Raw genomic sequence first — 23,161 nt, 5'->3', positions numbered from 1 at the left:
TTTTATTTATTTTTTTATAAATTTATTTTTTATTGGTGTTCAATTTGCCAACATATAGAACAACACCCAGTGCTCATCCCGTCAAGTGCCCACCTCAGCGCCCGTCACCCAGTCACTCTCACCCCCCACCCACCTCCCCTTCCACCACCCCCAGTTCGCCTCCCAGAGTTAGGAGTCCCTTATGTGACAAAAGCTTTATTGGAGTGGGTTCACAAGAGAATGGGAAGATATGAATTGGAGATAGTCAATAGAGACAACACTTCCAAGTTCTGCAGTACAGAAGCAGAAAATTAGGGCAGTAGTAAAGAGGTAAGTAAGATCAAGAGAGTTTTTTTTTTTTAAGATAGGACTATGTGCAACAAAGATAGAACATGTGATTATGCAGTAGAAAAAGAAAATTATTGGAGAAATGTTCTAGAATAAGCAAAGGAAAGAGGTCTAGTGCATAAGTGGAGAAGTTGGCCTTAAGTAGGAGCAAGGGCAGTTTATAATAACAGAAGGGAAGCTACATTTGTGTGTACATAGGCATAGGTAGTTGATTAGAAGAAATAGTGAAAGGGATTGTAAGGGAAAGGAGGGGAACTGAGTGGGAAAAATTAGAGATGGAGACAAACCATGAGAGACTCCTAACTCTGGGAAACAAAGGGTTGCAGAAAGGGAGGTGGGTGGGGGGATGACCTAACTGGGTGACGGGCACTGAGGCAAGCACTTGATGGATGAACACTGGGTGTTATAGTATATGTTGGCAAATTGAATTTAAATTTTAAAAAAAGATGTGGCAGTGAGAGCTTGCAGAAGTTCTCTTGATTGCTTTTTAGTTCTTTTTAAAGTAGGAAGCCGATTCATTATCTGGCCATATATGAGGGTTAGAGAAGGGAAGATATAAAATAGCCCTTTAGAAGGAATGGAGAATGAATGGACTAGGGAAGTGTAAAATTGCCAGACAACTCTAAGGGCTTGTGTAAAGTTAGTGGTCACATGTTTAAAATTAGATATCAGTATGGTTGTATGTTTTCATCCAACCATATTCAGCTACTGAGGCATAGCAAATATTTTTAATTTAATTCAGTTGTGTGGAAGATCAAAGGGAAAGCTTCACCAAGAAAGTAACATTTGAACTGGCTGTTGAAGAATATGATGGAGTTTGATAATTGGAGAGGAAGGTAAGGACATTCCAGGTGGAGACAAAGCAAAATGTGCAAAGGCCCAAAGGCATAGAAGAGCAGAGTGTGTTTCTTGAAAATTTGGAAATTACTGTTGTGGACTACAGTCTACCAAAAATACAACATATTGACTGAGTAAGGTTAGACAGGAAGAACGTGCCTCGCAGGGTTTTTATAAGTATTAAATGATCTCACTAAATGTTGTTTCTGTACTTTATTTCAGATACTCTTAATGCTCAGCAGTACAGAGTCCTCATTGGTAACCGGGAGTGGATGATTAGAAATGGTCTTGTTATTAACAACGATGTAGATGATTCCATGACTGAACATGAAAGAAAAGGTCGGACTGCTGTATTGGTGGCAGTTGATGGTAAGTATGCTATGATTCAATGATGTGCTCTCAGTTATTATTTTATGTATATTTTTGAAAGACATCTGAACTTAAGGGCTTTTAAAAAGCAGCCTGAATACAAAGTAAAAATGTTAGCAATACATAATTGTTACTGATTAACTTAGAATTCTCTTACATTTGCCTGGCTTTGTTATTTTCCTCCCTAGCCTATGGTTTTCTTTAAACAAACAAACAAACAAACAAATAAACAAACTAATCAAGGGTTTTTTTAAAACCTAAAAATCATGGGCACCTGGGTGGCTCAGTCAGTTAAGCATCTGCCTTCAGCTCAGGTCATGATCCCAGGGTACTGGGATTGAGCCCCATGTTGGGCTCCCTGCTCAGCTGAGAGCCTGTTTCTCCCTCTCCTTGCCCCCCACCCCCCGCTCATGCTCTCTCTCACTCAATTTCTCTCAAATGGATAAATAAAATCTTTAAAAAGAATCTAAAAATGACATAACATTAAAGTAATAGCAAAATAAAATAATGTCTATAATCTCATCCTCCTAATTCAATGTCAGTTTTAATTACATGTATTCCATTTCTAGTTTTTTTGATACCAAAAATGTAATGTACCAAATATGTATATTGTATATGTATAATATACAATATATAATACATACATATATAGAATTATAATATCAGTATACATATTGGTTTTTTAAAAAGATTTTATATATTTATTCATGAGAGACACAGAGAGAGAGAGAGGCAGAGACACAGGCAGAGGGAGAAGCAGGCTCCATGCAGGTAGCCCGATGTGGGACTCCATCCTGGGTCTCCAGGATCACACCCCGGGCTGACAGCGGCGCTAAGGGGCTGCCCAAACATATTGTTTTTAATTGGGTGTATTTTGCATATAAATTTTACCTCAATGCAGTTGAATAAAATTTTAAATTTTTAAATGTAAAATCCCTTGTACAGGTATCCCTGGGTGGCTCAGGGGTTTGGCACCTGCCTTCAGCCCAGGGCATGATCCTGGAGTCCCAGGATCAAGTCCCACATTGGGTTCTTGCATGGAGCCTGCTTTTCTCTCTGCTTATGTCTCTGCCTCTCTCTCTCTGTGTCTCTCTTGAATAAATAAATAAAATCTTTAAAAAAATAAACTCCCTTGTACACATACCCTTATATTTTGCTTTATTCATTTATTTACTATATTCATAAATATTTTCTAATTTTATTTTAATTCTGCATAATTTATCATATACTGTAACTAACATAATCATTCCCTTGTTGGAAATTTAAGCTATTTGTAATATTTCTTTATTATAAAAAACACTGATAAACATATATCAGGTTTTAGGTGTTTTCTTTTGTTAAATTATTTCTTGGGTAAATTTCTAGCTATGAGATTAGTCAACATTTAAAATCCTTGCTAAGTATGAAGGCAGTATCTTAACTATGACATTTTTAGGTCCAGGAAGAAGCAGAAACTACCATTTAGTTTTGTTTTTAAAATAACTACTTGCAGTGATTTCTTTCCCCCAGTATAAAATGTCAGTTTTGTCTCAATCCACCCCCTTCACCTTAAAAAGAAAAAGAAAGTATTAGTTTTCAGTGTCATTTGCCTTAAAATGAACTACAGTGCTAGGAACTATCACTGTTGATAGGTGCTATCAACCAATACTTCTCAAAGGAAAGAAAATGAGTCTTTTAGTATCCTATGAGGTCTCTTTTCATTTTCTAATTACTACTTTCATTAGTAATCGGTACCTCATTCTGTGAAAGTTTCATAACTAAATTTGGAGGTTGTCACAGATTTTGTGGAATACAGCCTGTGTGGGTTTGGAAACATTTTGAATTAAGCTAAGGCCTGAATAACTTTGCTTAACAAAATTAATTTCTTTCTTAAATTTTAAGTTAGAATATTATTCCTACTTCCATCATATTCCAAACTCTTATTTTCTGGTGTTCCTGTTTAGATGAGCTGTGTGGTTTAATAGCTATTGCTGATACAGTGAAGCCTGAAGCAGAATTGGCTGTCCATATTTTGAAATCTATGGGCTTAGAAGTAGTTCTGATGACTGGAGACAACAGCAGAACAGCTAGATCTATTGCTTCTCAGGTAATTGGTTTACTTAGTTGTTGGGGTGAAGGGTATGTGTAACTTCTACTTCTGTCATATACAGTTTTTTTCTTGCTTTCAAGTGCTAAAGATTCACGTTACCTATTATTTTCCTGTATCACTGAGTACTGATATCTGGTTCTTTGAAGAACAGTAGGCATGCTGTATGGGAAGGACTTTGGACTTTGTGTGTTACTATTATAACTAAAGAAACATTTACTTAATTCATGAAATACTTCAGTTACACCATACACCAGTGTCTGTTGATACTTCCTTTGAAATGTTGCTCATATTCTTTATCAGTGCTGCAAGCCTAAGCCAGGCTCTCAGATACCCAATCTCTCATGCCTAAATTACAGCAAGAGCTCCAGGCACTTTCCATCCTGAACATCACTGGTGGAACCATCACCTAATGTACCACTTTGACATATTTTTCTGCTACTGACCCCCTACATTTGCCTTACCTACAGAACTTTTCTCATATTAGTCTTTTCTACTTCAAAATGCCTTCTTCCTCCTCAACTAAATAACACAGTAATATATGAATACATTCTTATATAAAAAATGCAGAAGGATATAAAGTAAAAAGTTTAAGTCATCTTTCTCCCAATCTCCCTGTCCAGTCTTATTTCCAATATTTCGTATGCATGTGTGTTCACATACAAATGTATATTCTGATATTTTCTACATAAATTACATCTTTTTTCTATAGATTGTTTACTCAGCAGTTTTCTTTTTTTATATAACAACATATATGCTTTGGAACTTTGTCCATACCTGAACATACAAAGTTATTTTATTCTTTCAACATTACTACATGGAATTCTATAGTATGGATATATAATAATTTACTTAAACATTCCTCTAATGATGGATATTTAGGTGGTTTTGAAGATTTTGTTACAAACAGATAATGATGTACATCCTTGGACATATATCTTTTTTTAAGGGGGAGGATTTCACAGTGCTTTCATTTTTTATTTTTTAACATTTTATTTTAGTTCCAGTATAGTTAACATGCAGTGTTATATTAGACTCAAATGTACAATGTAGTGATTCAATAGTTCTATACATTACTCAGCACTCATCATGGTAAGTATACTCCTAATCCCCTTCACCTAATTTTATCCGTACTCCCACCTAACTCCCCGCTAGTAACCATCAATTTGTTCTCTATAGTAAAGAGCCTGGTTTTTGGCTTGTCTCTGTCTTTCCTTGTTCATTTGCTTTTGTTTCTTAAATTCCACATAGGAGTGAAATCATATGGTATTTGTTTTTCTCTGACCGACTTATTTCACTTAACATAATAGTCTCTAACTCCATGTACATCATTGCAAATGGCAAGAGTTCATTCTTTTTTAAGGCTGCATAATGTTCCATTGTATTTATATATACTACATATCCTTTATCCATTCATCTACCAGTGGACACTGGGCAGCTTCCATATCTTGGTTATTATAAATAATGCTACAATAAACATAGCACTGCATATATCTTTTTGTTTTTTAATAATAAATTTATTTTTTATTGGTGTTCAGTTTGCCAGCATACAGAATAACACCCAGTGCTCATCCCATCAAGTGCCCCCCTCAGTGCCTGTCACCCATTCACCCCCACCCCCCACCTTTCTCCCCTTCCACCACCCCTAGTTCGTTTCCCAGAGTTAGGAGTCTATGTTCTGTCTCCCTTTCTGATATTTCCTACCCATTTCTTCTCCCTTCCCTTCTATTCCCTTTCACTATTATTTATATTCCCCAAATGAATGAGAACATATAATGTTTGTCCTTCTCCGATTGACTCATTTCACTCAGCATATATTTTTTTGAATTAGTGTTTTCACATTCTTTGTGTGAATACCCAATAGTAGAATTACTGGATCACATAGTAATTCTATTTTTATTTATTTAAGGAACTTCCATACTGTCTTCCACAGTGGCTGTACCAGTTTGTATTCCCACCAACAGTGCACAAGCGTTCCCTTTTTTCTACATCTTCACCTGCACCTGTTTCTCGAGTTTATTTTAGCCATTCTGACAGATGTGAGGTGATATCTCATTATGGTTTTGATTTGCATTTCCCTGATGAGAAATGTTAGGCATCTTTTCACATGTCTGCTGGCCATCTGTATATCTTCTTTGGAGAAATGTCTGTTCATGTCTTCTGCCCATTTTTAATAGATGTTGAGTTTTGTGTGTTCTTTATATATTTTATATGTATTTATATATTTTGGATACTAACCCTTTGTCAGATATGTCATTTGCAGATATCTTCTCTGTGGACAGATCTGCTGCAAACCTGATCTTCCCTTGTAGGTTAAGGACATTTTTCCCTTCCTACTTTCAGGATTCTTTCCTTGTCTCTGTGTATTTTGTGAATTTGACTACAATATATCTTGGTGTTGGCCAGCGTTTGTTGAGTTTGATGGGAGTTCTCTGTGCCTCTTGGATTTCAATGTCTGTTCCTTTCCCCAGATTAGGGATGTTTTTAGCTGTAATTTGCTCAAATAAACCTTTTACCCTTTTTTCCTTCTCTTCTTTTTCTGGGACAGCTATGATATGAATGTTATTATTCTTTATAGAGTCGCTGAGTTCCTTAAGTTTACATTCCTTATCCAGTATTTTTCTTTCCCTCTTCTTTTCAGCTTCATTATCTTCCATAGTTTTTATCTTCCGTATCACTGATTCATTCCTCTTTTTCATCCATCCTCATTGTCTTTGCATCCAGTTGGTTTTGCATGTCAGTTATTAGCTTTTTAAATTTTGGCCTGACTAGTTTTTCATTCCTTTATCTCTGCAATAAGGATTCCCTAGTGTCTTCTATGCTTTTCTCAAGCCCGGCTAGTATCCTTATGATTATTGTTTTAAATTTTGGCTCAAGTATATTATGTATATCTGTTTTGTTTACATCCCTGGCTGTCACCTCTTCATGTTCTTTCTTTTGTGGTGAATACCTGTCTTGGCATTTTGCCTAGGGCACTGTTTTTTTGGTGTATGTTAGGAAAGCCTGTTATATTTTCTGTTCCTTAGAATAATGGCTATATTAAGAGGCCTGAGGCTTCAGAAAGTGTTTTCCAAGTGTGTACTCTGCTATTGTGTTTTGGATGCTCTTTCTCTCAAGTCAGTCCTCTGCAGAATTTGTCCTTGCCTGCCATGTGAGGTGTTTGGATATTGTCCAGTGTGTGGCATTTTAACAAGGTGTGCTTTGGTCTGCTTGTTAAAATAACATAATCTTATTTCCACTAGAGCTGAAGCTTTGTAGCACTCTATGATCAATATACTTGGTGTGTTCAGTGGGTTTGTGCTGGTCTTCAGGGATAGGGCCCTACTGGGCTGGTTATCAGGCTGACTAGCCCTGGTAAAAATGTACCTGCAGGCACAGGAAGGCAGAACTTGTAAGCGGCTCTACCCAACACTGGGGAGTGCTGTGTTGCTCACTGAAGTCTGTACATGCTGATGTGCTAGGTGGGGATGGCATCACCCTGCCCTGTCCTCCCTAGAGAGGGGAGTTGGCATTCGCTGCTGTTCAGGAATCTCCCACAGAAGAGCGAACAATCTCCCTTCTTGTGTCCCAGGCTTCCATCAGAACCCTGTTTTCATCCTGTCCGTGTCTGATCTGTCTGCCTGCCAGTACTCCTGTGTTTTTATCTCAGGCTTGTGGCTGGATTTCAAAAACTCCAAATTTTAGGGATCCAATACAGCAAGGACCCATGCTGATATTCTGGGGGAGGGTCTCACTATGCTGTAGGTGGTGCCAGTTTGTCCCAGAAAAGCAGTCACATGACCATGTAGGGGCTTGGAGTTTACGTTAAAGCAGAGCCAAAAGCTGGCTTCCGGGTTAGTTGCCTTCAGCAGGTGTCTCTGCTGCTATGCTAAGTAACAGGGTCTCTCAGTGGTGTCTGCTATCTCTTTGGTCCCCTGTGAGGCAGTGCCACCTTTTCCAAATGTACTCCAAGGAGATGAACTGTTTATCTTGTTGTGATCCAGGAGATCCTAATATCATGCTGTCCACTCCCAGGCGTCTGCTCTCTGTCCCCATAGGAATGCCACTAAGCCTGCTAGGCATGACCCCAGTGAAGGCACAGACTGCTAAAATTTTAGACTTTGAGCTCCGATGCTTGTAAAAACTTGTAATAATTAGCCTCTCTCCTTTTCTCAGTCAGTGGTGTTGGGGAAGAGTTTTTCTTGTGCAGTCCCCTGCACACTGCTCTCTCTCTCTCTCTTTCTCTTTTTCTCTTTCCTCTCTGTGTGATCAGGGCTTCCTCCTCTCCATAGTACCCACAGCTCTTTTCTCCCCCAAATCAACTCTCTATAGCTCCTACCTTCCACAATGTGGCTACTTTTCCCCCTCTAGACGTGAAGTTTATTCTTTCAGTCCTCAGATTCATTTCTTGGGTGTTCAGAATGATTTCATATTTATTTAGCTGTGTTTGAGGGACAAGACAAGCATAGGGCCCCCCTCCTACTCCACCATCCTAACTGTAGCCAAGATTTTTCTTCTTGATGTAGGCCTGTTTGCAATAACCTTCCCTTATTTTTTAAAAAATATTTTATTTATTTACTCATGAAAGACACAGAGAGAGAGAGAGGCAGAGACACAGGTAGAGGGAGAAGCAGGCTCCATGCAGGAAGCCTGATGTGGGACTCGATCCCAGGACTCCAGGATCATGCCCTGAGCCAAAGGCAGATGCTCAACCCCTGAGCCACCCAGGCGTCCCTAACATTCCCTCTTAAAACAGCTTTTGCTGCATCCCAAAGTTTTTGAGCCATTTTGTTTTCATTTTCATTTGTCTCCATGTATGTTTTGATTTCCTCTTCAATTTTGGGATTAGTCCATTCACTGTTTAGCATCTAACCTTCATGTTCTTGTTTTCTTTACAGGTTTTTTTGTTGTGGTTGATTTCTAGCTTTATAGTATTGTGGTTAGAACAGGTGCATGGTATGACTTCAGTCTTTTTGAATTTGTTGAGATTTGTTTTGTGGCCTAATATGTGATCTATTCTGGAGAAAGTTCCATGTGCACATGAAAAGAATGTGTATTTTGCTGTCTTAGGTTGGAATGTTCTGAGTATATCTGTTAAATCTGGCCCATTGTGGGGATGCCTGGATGGCACAGTGGTTGAGCGTTTGCCTTCGGCTCAGGGCGTGATCCCGGGGTCCAGGGACCGAGTCCCATATGGAGTTTCCTTCAGGGAGCTTGCTTATCCCTCTGCCTATGTCTCCGCCTCTCTGTCTCTCATGAATAAATAAATACAATTTTAAAAAAAGATCTGTTTCATTGTGTCCCATTGTGTCCAAAGCCACTGTTTCCTTGTTGAGTTTCTGTTTGAATGATCTATCCATTGATGGCAAGTGGGGTGTTAAAGTCACCTACTATAATTGTATTACTATTGATTACTTTCTTCATGTTTATTCTTAGCTGCTTGATGTATTTGTGTGTTCCCACCCTGGGTGCATAAATATTTACAATTCTTACATCTTGCTGGATTGTTCCTTTTGTGATTATACCTTCTTTGTCTCTTAGTCTATTTTGTCCTATATAAGTATTGCTATCCCGACTTTATTTTCTTTCTTTTTTTTTTTTTAAATTTTTTTGTTAATTTTTATTTATTTATGATAGTCACAGAGAGAGAGAGAGAGAGAGAGAGGCAGAGACATAGGCAGAGGGAGAAGCAGGCTCCATGCACCGGGAGCCCGATGTGGGACTCGATCCCGGGTCTCCAGGATCGTGCCCTGGGCCAAAGGCAGGCGCCAAACCACTGCGCCACCCAGGGATCCCCCGACTTTATTTTCATTTCCTTTTTTATGATAAATGTGTTTCCATACCTTCACTTTCGATCTGCATATGTCTTTAGGTCTGAAATGAGTCTTGCTTTTTTATCCAGTCACCCAGTATCTTTTGATTGAAATGTTTAGTCCATTTACATTCAAAGTACATACTGATAGTATGGGTTTTTTTTTTTTTTGCCATTTTGTTACTTGTTTTATGGTTGTTTGTGTAGTTCTCCTTCTTCTTTCTTGTCTTGCTCTCTTCTCTTATGGTTTGCTGGATTGTTTTAATGATATACTTGGATTCCTTTCCCTTTGTTTCTTGTGTATCTATTACCAGTTTTTGATTTGTGATTGCCATTAGGTTTATATATAACATCTTATAGCAATCTGTATTAAGTTGATGGTCACTTAAGTTTGAAGCCAGTTTTTTACTCCTCTCCCCTATTTTTTTAGGTATGTGGTGTCACACTTTACGTCCTTTGATTTTGTGAATCTCTTAGCTGACTTTTATAGATATATTTAATTTTAGCTTTTGTGCTTCCTACTTCTTACTTCTACTTACAGTCTTTCCTTTTTTTTTTTAAACAGCAGTCTTTCTTTTTCACTCAATGAGTCCACTGTAACATTTCTCGTAAAGCTAGATTAGTGGTGATGAATTCCTTTAACTTTTGGGGGGAACTCTTTATTTTTCCTTTTATTCTGAATGATAGCATTGCTGAAGAAAGTATTCTTGGTTGTAGGTTTTTTCCTTTAGTACTTTGATTGTGTCATTCCAGTCCCTTCTGTCCTGCAAAGTTTCTTCTGAAATATCTTCTGGTATTTATGGTATGGGGTAGTCTTATGGGGTTCCTCTTGCATGTACCTGATTTCTTTTCTCTTGCCTTTCTTTTCTTTTTTTCCTTTCTTTCTTCTGAGAAAGCGAGCATGAGTAGAGGGAGGGAGGGCAGAGGGGGAGTGAGAGAGAGAGAATCTTAAGCAGGCTCCATGCTGAGTGCAGAGCCTTATATGGGGCTTGATCTCATGACCCTGAGATCATGACCTGAGCCAAAATAAAGAATCAGATGCTTGACTGAGCCACTCAGGCTCCCCTTTCTCTCTTGCTGCTTTTATTTTTAATTTTTTTGTAAAAGATTTGTTATTATTATTTTTTAATAGAGAGAGAGAGAGCACACACAAGCAGGGGGAGTGGCAGGCAGAGGCAGAGGGAGAAGCAGGCTCCCACTGAGCAGAAAGCCCGATGTGGGGCTTGATCCCAGGATCCTGGGATCATGACCTGAGTTGAAAGTAGATGCTTAACCAACTGAGCCACCCAGGTGCCCCTCTCTTGCTGCTTTTAAAATTTTCTCATTATCACCTCTTTTTACCATTTTAAATACTGTGTGTCTTAGTGTGAACCTCTTTGGGTCAATTTTGTTGGGAGTTTTTGTGCCTTCTGGATCTGGATTTCTATTTCCTTCCACTGATTAGAGAAGTTTTCAGCTATTATTTCTTCAAATAAATTTTCTGCCCCATTTTCCCTTTCTTGTCTTTCTGGGATTCCTATAATGTCAATGTTATTACTCTTGATAGTGTTGCTATGTTACCTTAGTCTACTTTCATTTTTGTTATTATTTTTCTCTCTCTGGTTCAGGTTGATTGCTTTCCATTACTCTCTCCTCCAGGTTGTTGATCTATTCTTCTGTTTCCTCTAGTCTCCTGTTTATTCTCTCTAATATATTTTTAATTTCAGCTATCAAGTTCTTCATCTCTACTTTTTTATGCTTTCTGTCTCTTTTTTGATGGTAACATTGAAGTCTCCATTGTTTTTCTTAAGTCGAGGGAGTATCCTTATGACCATTACTATGACCTTATGACCATTATCTATCAGACATATTTACTTATTTTCGTTTCATTCAGCTCTCTTGCTATGATTTTGTCCTGTTCTTTCACTTGGGACATATTCCTTTATCTCCTCTTTCTAAGTTTCTGTGTCTGTTTCCATGTGTTAGAAAAGTCAGCTGCAGTTCCTGCTCTTGAAACTAGTGTCCTTATGAAGGAGAGTCCTTTACTACCCTGTAGTACAGTCTCCTCTGTTCACTAGATCCTGGCAGTTTACTGGTGTCTCCTATGTGTGTTGCATGCACTGGACTATTTTGGCTGAGCCACATTTTGCCTTCAGTTCAGTTGTCTACACTGTCTCTCTTTGCCTGTTGGCAGCAAGGTTTGGTCCCGGTGGTGTTAGTGGACCATTCTGGGGCCATCTTGAGCATGAATTGAGTCAGACCAGGTATTTGCAAGAGATTCAGTAGCACCAAACTATAGAGTACTCTACCTGTGTTGTCCCCTGAGAAGCTTTCTTTGGTGAGTAGAGCGTGCCATCAGACCCAATATCTACCTCCACCACACTGTTGGGGCCCCAGGTGGACTTGTGTGTATGATTATATTTCCCTCTGCATGGGGCTAGAGCCACTTTGTAGTGGTTCTGACCCCTGTCAGGGCTGCTTGTACACTGCCAGGCTTGTGGCACCGTTTTGGATGGGCTCTGTCCAAGGGGAGGGGGCAGGTCCACAGGAGAAAGTGTGGTCAGGGCATGGGGTTCCAGCAAGGTCTGTACTGGCCTGCTATGGGAGGGGACCTGTAGTCATCAGGGAAAACCGCTGAGTCTGGCTGGGTTGGAAGGGGTGGATCTGTAGAATTGCGTGGCAGCAGGGCACACTGTTAGTAATCTATGTGGAGAGAGTTGGAACTATGTTAGTTACCACAGGTATTGGTGTATGTAGGCTGGGGGCAGGGGAGAAAAATGCTACCTGCCAGTTCTTTGGTTCTTGGAGAAGTCTCCCAAAGATCCCTGCCCCTACTGAACACACTCTGAAATTAGTAAACAAATCTCCCTCCTGTATACCCCAGGCATTTTTCAAACTGCTGCTTCTATGCTATAGAAGCTGTTTGTTGTGCTAAGTGAGGAGAGAGGAGGAGGGACTGAATTTCTTATTATCCTCTGGCTCTCCCAGAGCTGAACCAGCTGATTTTTAAAGTTCCAGGTGTTAAGCCCCATTGATTGTAAGAACTCACAAAGTAGGCCCCTCTGGTTCTCAAAGCCAAATTCTATGTGGACTTGCCTTCCCTGTGCAGGCCCCTGTACCTGGGGCACCCAGTGTAGGGATCTGTTCCTCTCCCCTCTCCAGGCCCATCACATTCTTCCTTCCCACAGACTTCCCCATGAGTCCACCTGGCTCCAGACCGTGTCTTCCCTTCCACACCTTCCTCAACATGGCCTCTTTTGTATACCTAACTGTAGATAGTCTATTCCGCCTGTCCTTAGACCATTCTCTGGGCCATTCATACTGACATGGGTGCATCCAGTTACATCTATGGGATGAGGTGAACCCAGGATCTCCCCACTTTGCCATCTTTCCTGGAAGTCAAACATGCATCTTTTTATACTTGTATAATTATGTCCAGAATATGGCTGGAAGTGGAATTGCTCAATCAAATGATGTGTGCACTTTGATAGATCCTGCCAAATGCTCTCCAAAAAGACAATAACAGTTTACATGTCCACTGAAAGTGTATAAGAGCTCATTTCTCCATATCCTTACTATCACTGGATATTATCAATTTTTAAAATTTTGGACATCTGATGGGTGGAAAAATGATGCTTATTATTGCTGTGTTGTATTTGAGGTCCTAGTAATATTTATTGAAATGAATTTATTTTTCCTCACGTAGGTTGGCATCACAAAGGTGTTTGCTGAAGTTCTTCCTTCTCATAAGGTAGCTAAGGTGAAGCAACTTCAGGAAGAAGGGAAATGGGTTGCAATGGTAGGAGATGGAATCAATGACTCTCCAGCTCTGGCTATGGCTAATGTAGGAATTGCCATTGGCACAGGTACAGATGTAGCCCTTGAAGCAGCTGATGTGGTTTTGATAAGGGTAAGTCCTGTGTCCTGAATGTTGAGGTCTGTGACACTGCTCCACATGGTCAGAGATAATGTTGTAAAGTATATTGAGTAGAACAGTTCTTTCCTTCTAATTCACATGCTCCCAGCCTTTGATATTAGGAGAATTCAAGGTGGGAGTATGAGAAGTCATTCTAATTACTTCCAGACTTTTTCAATCCAGCAAAGCAAATGAGAATTCCAAGCTTCTGAAGTATAGAATAAGATTGGAATATACTTTATAAAAAATCATCTTCAACAACACTTGCTGAGATGATTTTAAGTGATGTAATCTACATACCAGCATATAACCCCAAAAATGTTTTCTAGACCTCTGAGAAAATTCCTGAAAAACATTTTCCAAGGCTGACTGAAATTTTTAGCAATATTTGAGATTTATAGTTAATTCATATTACCCACCCTCAGGTTCACATCACCTTCAAAATCACAGTATCAAATACAAAAGTACTTATTAAGTTAGAGTCTCTCACTAATATCACAAATTTTTCTGTTCTCAGAATGATCTTCTGGATGTAGTGGCAAGTATTGACTTATCAAGGAAGACAGTCAAGAGGATTCGGATAAATTTTGTTTTCGCTCTCATTTATAATCTAGTTGGAATTCCCATAGCTGCTGGTATGTGACTATTGGCTAGTATTACTTTTTCCTCTGAAATCATTAGAGATCTATCATATTGGAAGTTTTAATCTTATTATTTGCTTCAAGCTCAGTTTTTATATGTAGTCTGCTGGTATGGTGAAAGACCAAAAATTGTACAGGTACCTGGGTGGCTCAGCCAGTTAAGTGTCTGCCTTAGGCTCCGGTCATGATCCCAGGGTCCTGGGATCGAGCCCCACGTTGGACTCCTTGTTCAGCAGGGAGCCTGCTTCTCCCTATCCCTCTGCCTGCTGCTCCCCCTGCTTGTGCTGTCTCTCTGTCAAGTAAATAAATACAGTCTTTAAAAAAATAAAATCAATAATTGTAATTTTGAGCAATGTTCATTATGGCATAAAATGTATAAGGATTCTGATAGGTTTATTTTAATTTACTTTCTTTTCCCCTCCAGTTTTATATTTTGAGAAATTTCAAAGCTATGTATAACAAGGAAAAAAGGTACAATGAAAATCTGTATAGTCTTTATTTAGATTCACCAATTACTAATACTTTGCCACATTATTTCATCTCTTTCTCCATATGCTATCACTAATTTATTTATTTATCTTTTGATGAAGAGAACAAATTTACTTTTATAGATTTACTTAGAAAGAGAGAGAGAGAGAGAAAGCTCATGAGTGGGGGAGGGGCAAAGAGAGAGGGAGAGAGAATCTATAGTGGACTCCCGCTAAGCATAGAGCCCAAAACGAGGCTCAATCTCAATGAGATCATGACCTGAGCTGAAATCAAGAGTCAAATGCTTAACAGAATTTACTTTTAATCTTACTGTGTAAGCATTTTAGTGTATTTGCTTCCAGTCTTTTTTTTTACTTTGCATCAGTGTTTTTGTTTTCTTACATAGTTATAGCATATGGGGAATTGTTTGCTCTTCACTTTATATTCTAATAGCCAACAGGATTTTTTTAACAGGGTTTTTTATGTGTGTTCCAGGAGAGAGAGAGAGACAGAGAGGGAGGGAGATGGAGGGGGGGAGAAAAGAGGAGGAGAAAAAGAGAGGGAGGGAGATTGATGGAGCGAATAAAGGAATATGACCAAGAAAAAACAATTTAGAATTTTTAAATAAACACTTGAAAATGTCCTGTACTTAGGGATTTGGTAGGAAAAGTAATACATTGTAATTTTTTATTTAAATTTTTTTTAAAAATTTTTATTTATTTATGATAGTCACAGAGAGAGAGAGAGGCAGAGACACAGGCAGAGGGAGAAGCAGGCTCCATGCACCGGGAGCCCGACGTGGGATTCGATCCCGGGTCTCCAGGATCGCGCCCTGGGCCAAAGGCAGGCGCCAAACCGCTGCGCCACCCAGGGATCCCCATTGTAATTTTTTAGAGAGAGAGAGAGAGAGAGAGAGAGAAAGAGAAAGAGAATGCAGGGGGAGGGGCAGAAGGAAAGGGAGAGAGAGAATCTTAAGCAGGCTCCATGTCCAATGCAGAACCTGATGTGGGACTGATCTCATGATCCTGAGATCCTGAGATCATGACCTGAGCTGAAACCAAGAATCGTATGCTTAACCAACTGAGCTACCCAGGCGCCCCAGGAGTTAGTAATAACAGAAGAGAAATAGTTATCACTTTCTCATGTTCTCTCTGGTTTGAGAGCCAAAGAAGGACGTGAAATGATGTTAGAACAATTACAAACCTGTTTATAAACAAGGACACAAATGCTGAGGGAACAAAAAATAAAAGAATAGTCAAAATCCAGAAAGATTAATTCATGTAGCAAATGATTTTTTAAAAAATTATGTAAGTAGGGGCAGAGTAGAAAAAAATTATGCAAGTAATATATGATCATTATAGAAAAATGAAAAATATAGATAAGCACATAAAAAGTTAGAAGACAGTAAGTCTATCTTATTCCTATCATATAAGCCAAATGTTCAAATATCTATCAAAACCAAGTGTGGAGGGGCGCCTGGATGGCTCAGTCAATTGGGCATCCAAATTATGATTTTGGCTCAGATCATGATCTAAGGGTCCTGGGATCAAGCCCTGTGTTGGGCTCCCCGCTCAATGAGGGGTCTGCTTCTCTCCCTTTGTTCCTCCCCCCACTCATGCACTCACTCTTGCTCTCTCAAATAAATAAAGTCTTTTTAAAAATAGTGGATGAGTTTGTAGAACATGAATTCATACACTATTGGTGGGATTATGATCTGGTCCAAAGCACTTTGGAGAACAACTGACAGATATCCACCTAAAGTAGAAGATGTGCCCATGTTATAATCCAGTTTCACCTCTGGTATGTACCCTGGAGAAATTCTCAAACACATGCACAGGGAGACATGTACAAGAAATGTTCACAGCAACACTCTATCCTCCTGTTGGTGGAGATTTATGTGACTGCTGATTTTTCACTTATAAAGTGCTGAATAACTATCAAACAAGGAAATTATTTGTATCTATGTATTAGAAAAACATTAACAATCTGTTTAGTACTGTCTGCTCTAACTAATCCAAACTTGTTTCCTAGGAGTTTTTATGCCTATTGGTTTGGTTTTGCAGCCCTGGATGGGATCTGCTGCAATGGCTGCTTCATCTGTTTCAGTAGTACTTTCTTCTCTCTTCCTTAAACTGTAAGTATGATGGCTTGCTCATGTTCGCATTTTATATTCCTTTTATCATCCACAGTCGGTCTTGGTAGGTCTTATTCTTGTGTGATAGGCCCAAACTGTTCTTAATAATGAATGTTAGTGGGCAGCCCTGGTGGCTCAGCGCCACCTTCAGCCCAGGGTGTGATCCTGGAGACCCAGGATCGAGTCCCACGTCAGGCTCCCTGCATGGAGCCTGCTTCTTCCTCTGCCTGTGTCTCTGCCTCTCTCTCTTTCTCGTGTCTCTCATGAATAAATAAATAAAATCTTTAAAAAAATAATGAATGTTAGCTATGTAATTATCATCTTATGTAGTCTCTACCTAGCTCTGAGTGTGGTAAGAATGTAATGCATTGGCTCTGAGAAGTAAAATTTCTGATTGTGTGACTCCATAAAATTTTTTTGAGCTACTTTCCTAACAGGAACCACCTTTGTAGATTTCATACCAGGCAAATATATTTCCAGTTTTGAATATAACAAGTTTCTAGTTCACATTTGGTTATTTCAAACTAGTGTACCTTTGTATATGTTCAGTTACAGAAAACCAACTTATGAGAATTATGAACTGCATGCGCGAAGCCAGATGGGACAGAAAAGGCCTTCGGAAATCAGCGTTCATGTTGGAATAGATGATACATCAAGAAATTCTCCTAAACTGGGTTTGCTGGACCGGATTGTTAATTACAGCAGAGCCTCCATAAATTCACTACTGTCTGATAAACGGTCCCTAAATAGCATTGGTACCAGTGAACCTGACAAGCATTCACTTCTGGTGGGAGACTACAGGGAAGATGATGACACCACATTGTAACAGGCCATCCAGCTGATGATGTTATGCACTGATACAGCATTAATGATGTCTTCTTAACTTTTCAAAATATTGTGGAAGGATTTTCCATTGGTCTCATGCCCTTATGTTAGGGAATCTATCTGACTTGCATTTGTCTAATGGCAAAAATATTGTTTTTCAGAGCATTGGCTCTTAACCTAGCTTTATTTAAAGTGAATTTCCAATTCTTTTTATTTTCACTAGAAACAGAGAATGTAGGCCAGTAAGATTTACAACAAGCCCTACAATTGAAGATTGCTGAATTGCTGCTAAAGTGATAGATACTTTTTTATTTGACCAAAAAGAAAAGGCTCAAGAAAAAGGATACTTAAAAGTTTGAAGATCTGAGAGCATGATCTTGAGGACATTCTTGAGCTCTCATCCCTGCCAGGTTGGGGAACAAGGGCTTTTAAAACACTGTATAAAGCATGTGGTTTTAGAAGGAAAACAGTAGAAACTGTTTAAAAATAGATGTGCCTTATTTATTAGTGGCTTTTTCCCCCCTTATTCTCCCCGCATCTTTGTCTTTGTGGTTGCTTTCTTAGATGCACCAGTAGTTTTTTGTTGTTGTTGTTCTTTCAAGTGAGCTAAGTGTAGGCGATTTTTGATTGATAAAAATAACTGACAACTTTTCCAATATCTTTTTCCTTTGTCTTGTAGCCCCCAAAAACCTTGAGGGTCCATAGGGTTCCCTGTTTCCGATCTTTCCATTCCTGTAAAAAATACATCAGATTTTTCTTTCATTGACTCCCTAGCTCTGTACAGACTTTCAATTTGTGGGACGCCTGGGTGGCTCAGTGGCTGAGCATCTGCCTATGGCTCAGGTCGTGACCCCAGAGTCCCATGTTGGGCTCCCTGCAGGGAGCCTGCTCCTCCCTGCCTGTGTCTCTGCCTCTCTCTTTCTGTGTCTGTCATGAATAAATAAATAAAATCTTTAAAAAAAAACCCTTTCAATTCGCTCCTGCTGAGTTCCACTATAAATTGTTCTTAGTCTTTTCAGCCTTAGTCCAAAAACTTAAGATTTTGAGCCTCTTCTGCAGTTGACTTTTTCAAAGATTAACAGTACCATCTTTAACCTATACGGGTCCTATGTAGTTACCTGGATTCACTAAATGTGTCCTTTTTTGGAGAGAATATAAGACTTTAGCTGGTATATATAATTTAATAGATTTTAATTATATTTTAGTATTTTAGATTACTTCTCAAAATGACTTTAAAATACTGCTATTACACAAAGCCGCATTTACCAAAAAAATACAATAAGTTGTACTACAGAAATGAAAATCTCCCTAGGTTGTGATACCTTTTAGCCAAATCTATACTTTTCTCTAGTTTAAAGCATTTGCCCTCACTAGTTAGCATAGTTCACAAATTCAGGGGCTGTTCTCAGTGCCATATAGAGTTAGAAATAATCCCCCTGAGTGCCTAGGAGTTAATACACTGCTCAGAGATCTGGTATTTGTATCACTATTGAAATTCTTCATTAATTGCCAGATAGATCTCATATATAGAATATGGAAGTGAAAATAAATAAATACCTAATATTTTGTTCTCATTGCCATACGTAAAGCTGTTAGCATGATGCCTAGCACCTAGGACTTGTACTCAGTAAATGTTAGTTCTTTTCTCCCCTTGAGATCTGTAATCAATATTAATAATCAATTTTTTTAGGACAGAGTCTACAATCAGGTGGGAGTGGGGGGATGGGTTTCTTCCTCTCCTACTTCCTTTTTCTTTTATCCTTTCATACACTCACAAAAAAAGTTTACAACATATTCTATGTTAGCTTTTCAGATTTGGGGAAAAATCTCATTTTTATCTCAACTATCTTAGAGAATTGAAACTATTGATGAAGGTGCTATTAATCTAGAAAGGCAAACCCATTTTAATGAAATATGGATGCGTTTGTATGTCTAGGGTCTTTAAACACTTACGCCATCTTCCATGCTTCCACTTTGAATTTTAATATTTGTTTTTTATTTTAACTCTAGTGGTTCCTCATACCACAACCTATTTCTTCTAGAAGAAAGAGCTAATATGACAAATGTACAATAGACTCTTGAAAAAAGAAGCACCTCTCCTTCTCCCTTACTCTTTCTCTGTCTTTGAAACACTTGAACATAGCCAGTTACTACTTTTATTTCTATGTGTGTTTTTGAGTTGTCCTTTTGTCCTCCACTTGCCAAGGGACCCACATGTCCTAGGACAGTGAGAAGAGCACCCTATAATCTGGGAAAAATCAAGGATTTAATTTCAACCCTTACTATCAGAACAGAAAACATGTTGTTTAGAAAGAATCCTATTTTAAATATCTGTAACCACGTTTGAATTCTCTACCCCAAGTCTCTTTTGTAATCCTGAACTCCCATTAGCTTCATAGAGCAGCTGTATTCCCAGGGGAGAAAGATGAATCTGGATCAAAAACATTGCTTTCAGTTAATAACTAGCTTTAAATAACTAGTGACTAGTGAGAACAAATGTTATAAATAGATATGTGTGTATGTACACATACATGTTTACCATATAGAAGGAAAATGGATTTATATCTGAATTTGATTTTTGAATATTTGAAGTTCTTTATTTGTTGTTCCTTTATCACTCTTCTGTATTCACTCAGTAACCATGCCCTCAGTCTGAAGATAAAAAGGATGTTTTGATATCCAGTTCTGGTTCTGACTCAACTATGGGGCACCTTTTATCTTGAATATCCAAAGATGCCTTTTGAATTTCAAAGGTTAAAACACAACTAGGATAGTTAGTTTCGTAGTCTAAAGAAGTATGTTATCAGTTGTGAAAATAGAGATGTTCTTTTTCCTAGCTTAGTATCAGCATTTTAGGGTGTTAAATTTGATGCCTTGTGAACAAAAAATTTTACGTTGTGCTTTAACTTTGTACAAGTTTTTTCTTTTTTCAAATGTTTTCTTTCTTCAGAATGCTTAAAATAGCACTGTAGACAAAGTGTTTCCGAAAATTTAAGTGTGCATATCTTTTATGTACACAGCTTAAAATCAAAAATGTATGTTCTTTGAGACTTTTTTCCCATTTCTGGTGAATCTTGCTTTAAAATTATTTTTTCTTAATATTTATTCTACTCTATTTTGTTATTTTCTTTGGGTGAGGCATCTGGTTATTGGTTATTTTAATAAGAATAAAAACATTCCTGGAATCACTCCCTTTGGATTTTTTGCTTGTTTATTTCTTACTTTTCTATACTTAAAAATATTATTTTGACAAATGTACAATAAATATAAATTAAAAATATAAATTCATGCCAAATTACTATTTTTACACTAAGTTGCTATAGTCCCTCCGAAAGTTTATCTAGTATGAATCACCAAATAAACACAAAAGTATGAAATCTTGTTCTTCAATTTAAAGTGCTTCTATAATGGCATTGATAATGGATACCATCAGTAGCCAAAACCAGGTGTCTCAACCTTGTGGTTTTAGTTAAATGTTTAACTAAACATTGTTAAACATTGATTGTTTGGTACCCAACAGAGCAGTGGACAATGTTGTGCAATAATCATCTACTACAGTTAAGATATTTAGTAGTTTGTTTTTCCATAAGCATGTAATTGATTATATTTCTGCCAAGGATGTGCCTTCAAATTTATAATTATAGTATTGCAGAGAAATGTTTTTTGTCAGTGTGTCTTTTGTTAAACCATCCAACTCTTCTTCCAGCAGTCCCAAACTACCCTGGATTAAGTTATGTTTTTTTGACTGTTACTCAATGGTGGGGTAGGATTGGAGGCAGCACTACACATTCACGAAGAGTGGGAGGGAAGAAAACTGTTTTCCTTCACTTCCACTCCACCTGCTATATCATTTAGTGAGGATGAGAAACAATGAGAGGAATATAGTTGTCCTCAAAAGGAATTCTGTAATCTCTAATACATTCTTGATATTGTCTATCCCAAATGAGCTTAATGGAGACAAGAGGTTTTCTTGCATTTGGGGGTCCCTATACAGTGCGGATCCCACCCCAAATATATTCTTATACCAAACACTTTTGTGGGTTAAGGAAAGGGTTTTTAACTTATTGTAAGGAAAAACTCATTTTCATTTCTCTCCCTTAGTCTTGAGACCATTCAGGTTGATGAGATAGGTTTTACTTATATCTGAACATGAGTAAAATCCCTGAACTGGTCAGGGTTTACTGACCCTCAGTGGATTTACTGAACTCAATCCACTGAGCTGGTCACTCTCTCTTCCATTGGTGTCTTGACTAACCTCAGAAGGATGTGCAGGATAGCAATATCCTGGGAAGGTTTCAAAACCTTCCAGACAAAAAAACAAAAAACCAGAAAAGCTTCCTATTGGGGAATGCTTCCTATGTTAGGCATCGACATCCCTGCTAAAAAAAATTTTTTTGAGCTTTTGTCACTTTATTGTTAACCAATGAATGTTATCCAAAATTATAGATGTAATTGTAACTTAATTGTACAACACAAAATTATGCTAATGGTAAAAGCCTGTTGAAATTTACCAAATACTCATTAATATATTTTACATTGCTATATGAACATGTGCTCTCAGTTGCTAATAAGAGTTATAACTGATTTAATCACTATGAAAACCCATATTGCAAATAGTTGTTCCTGTTTAGAAAAATTCACACAGCTTTAAAAATGGATTAAATCCATTTTAATCCTAATCTACAAATAGATTATAAACAGCAAATATAACTGGTAGTTTTTCAACACTGATATCAAACTGATATAGCAATGGTAGTGCACACAATCAAAATGTAGAAAATTAATAAAAATCCAATGGAAGTCCAAGTTTTCACTTACTATGGCAATGGCTTTGATGCTTTGGAAAAGTGAACATTTATGCTTTAACACATGAAGAGCAGAGTTCAACTATTCCTCAAAGGAATGAAAGGAATGGAGGCCTTGGCCTCCAGGACAAGGTTTAAGTGATGATGTTATTATAAATAGGATCTCCTGCAATTTAAGAAATCTGAGAACTCCCATACAGCCTTCTCTCCGGAAAAATTTGAAATAAGCTGTGTAGTCTTGCATAATGTACCCATGGCCCTGGAGTGGCCCCCAATGAAGTGGCCTTCATTGTCAGCAGCCTGTTCCATGCCCACAGGCCTGCCAATAAACTCAAGTGCTACTATTACGTCTACATTACTTGCTTTACCTCACCCAAACAAAACTTTGATTTCTTCATTCCAGTTTCATCACCAGGTAATAGGACAAAAACTGAGATTAATTTCACACATCCAAAAATGCCAATGACCTTTAAATATGGCCAGAAGTATTTGCAGTTATTCGGAAAGATTATTTTTTATCCAAATAACTTTACTGAAATGAAAAACCTCTGGCCATGTGGAAGAGGTTTTGGGGAAAGTAGACCCCAGGATCGACTCTCCTCGGCTCTTTTTTGCAGCTTTTTACTTTCCAATTTTTTAAAGATATTTATTTATTTGAGAGTGAGTGAGTGAGTGAGGATGAGGGAGACTAAGGAGGGAGACAGACTCCCTGTTGAACAAGAAGCCCAATGTGGGACTCAGTCACAGTACCCCAGGATCATGACCTGAGCTGAAGGCAGCCACTTAACTGAGCCAGGTGCCCCTACCTTCCACTTTTCTATCCACCATTTCTTTAAAAAGCATCACATCCCCATAGTGATAGGAAAAACACTGATTTTGGAGCCCACAGGAGCTATTTGCAAAATCCCAGTTCTGCCACTTAGCCATAACCACATGGGTGACTATTAGTTTCCTCTTTTTTAAAAAGATTTTACTTATTTATT

The 23,161-nt window shown here is 38.2% G+C and overlaps 1 protein-coding gene across 12 annotated transcripts in view; it reads left to right on the top strand.

The window, feature by feature from the left end:
* Positions 1-21,030, top strand: part of ATP7A (ATPase copper transporting alpha) — a 153,460-nt gene extending 132,430 nt beyond the window's left edge. For 11 of the 12 annotated variants that reach the window (XM_072816029.1, XM_072816018.1, XM_072816025.1 and 8 more), the window contains 6 exons: positions 1,387-1,533; positions 3,477-3,619; positions 13,096-13,299; positions 13,823-13,940; positions 16,446-16,548; positions 17,098-21,030. In XM_072816029.1, coding sequence (XP_072672130.1) covers positions 1,387-1,533; positions 3,477-3,619; positions 13,096-13,299; positions 13,823-13,940; positions 16,446-16,548; positions 17,098-17,374 — 992 coding nt within the window. In that variant the 3' untranslated portion in view covers positions 17,375-21,030. The remainder of the gene's footprint in view (positions 1-1,386; positions 1,534-3,476; positions 3,620-13,095; positions 13,300-13,822; positions 13,941-16,445; positions 16,549-17,097) is intronic. The other variant, XM_072816030.1, reaches the window with a different exon arrangement.
* The last annotated feature ends 2,131 nt before the right edge of the window (positions 21,031-23,161 follow it).

This window comes from Canis lupus, chromosome X (genome assembly GCF_048164855.1).
Source record: "Canis lupus baileyi chromosome X, mCanLup2.hap1, whole genome shotgun sequence".
NCBI lineage: Eukaryota > Metazoa > Chordata > Mammalia > Carnivora > Canidae > Canis > Canis lupus.
This window is presented reverse-complemented; position numbering and strand designations above follow the sequence as displayed.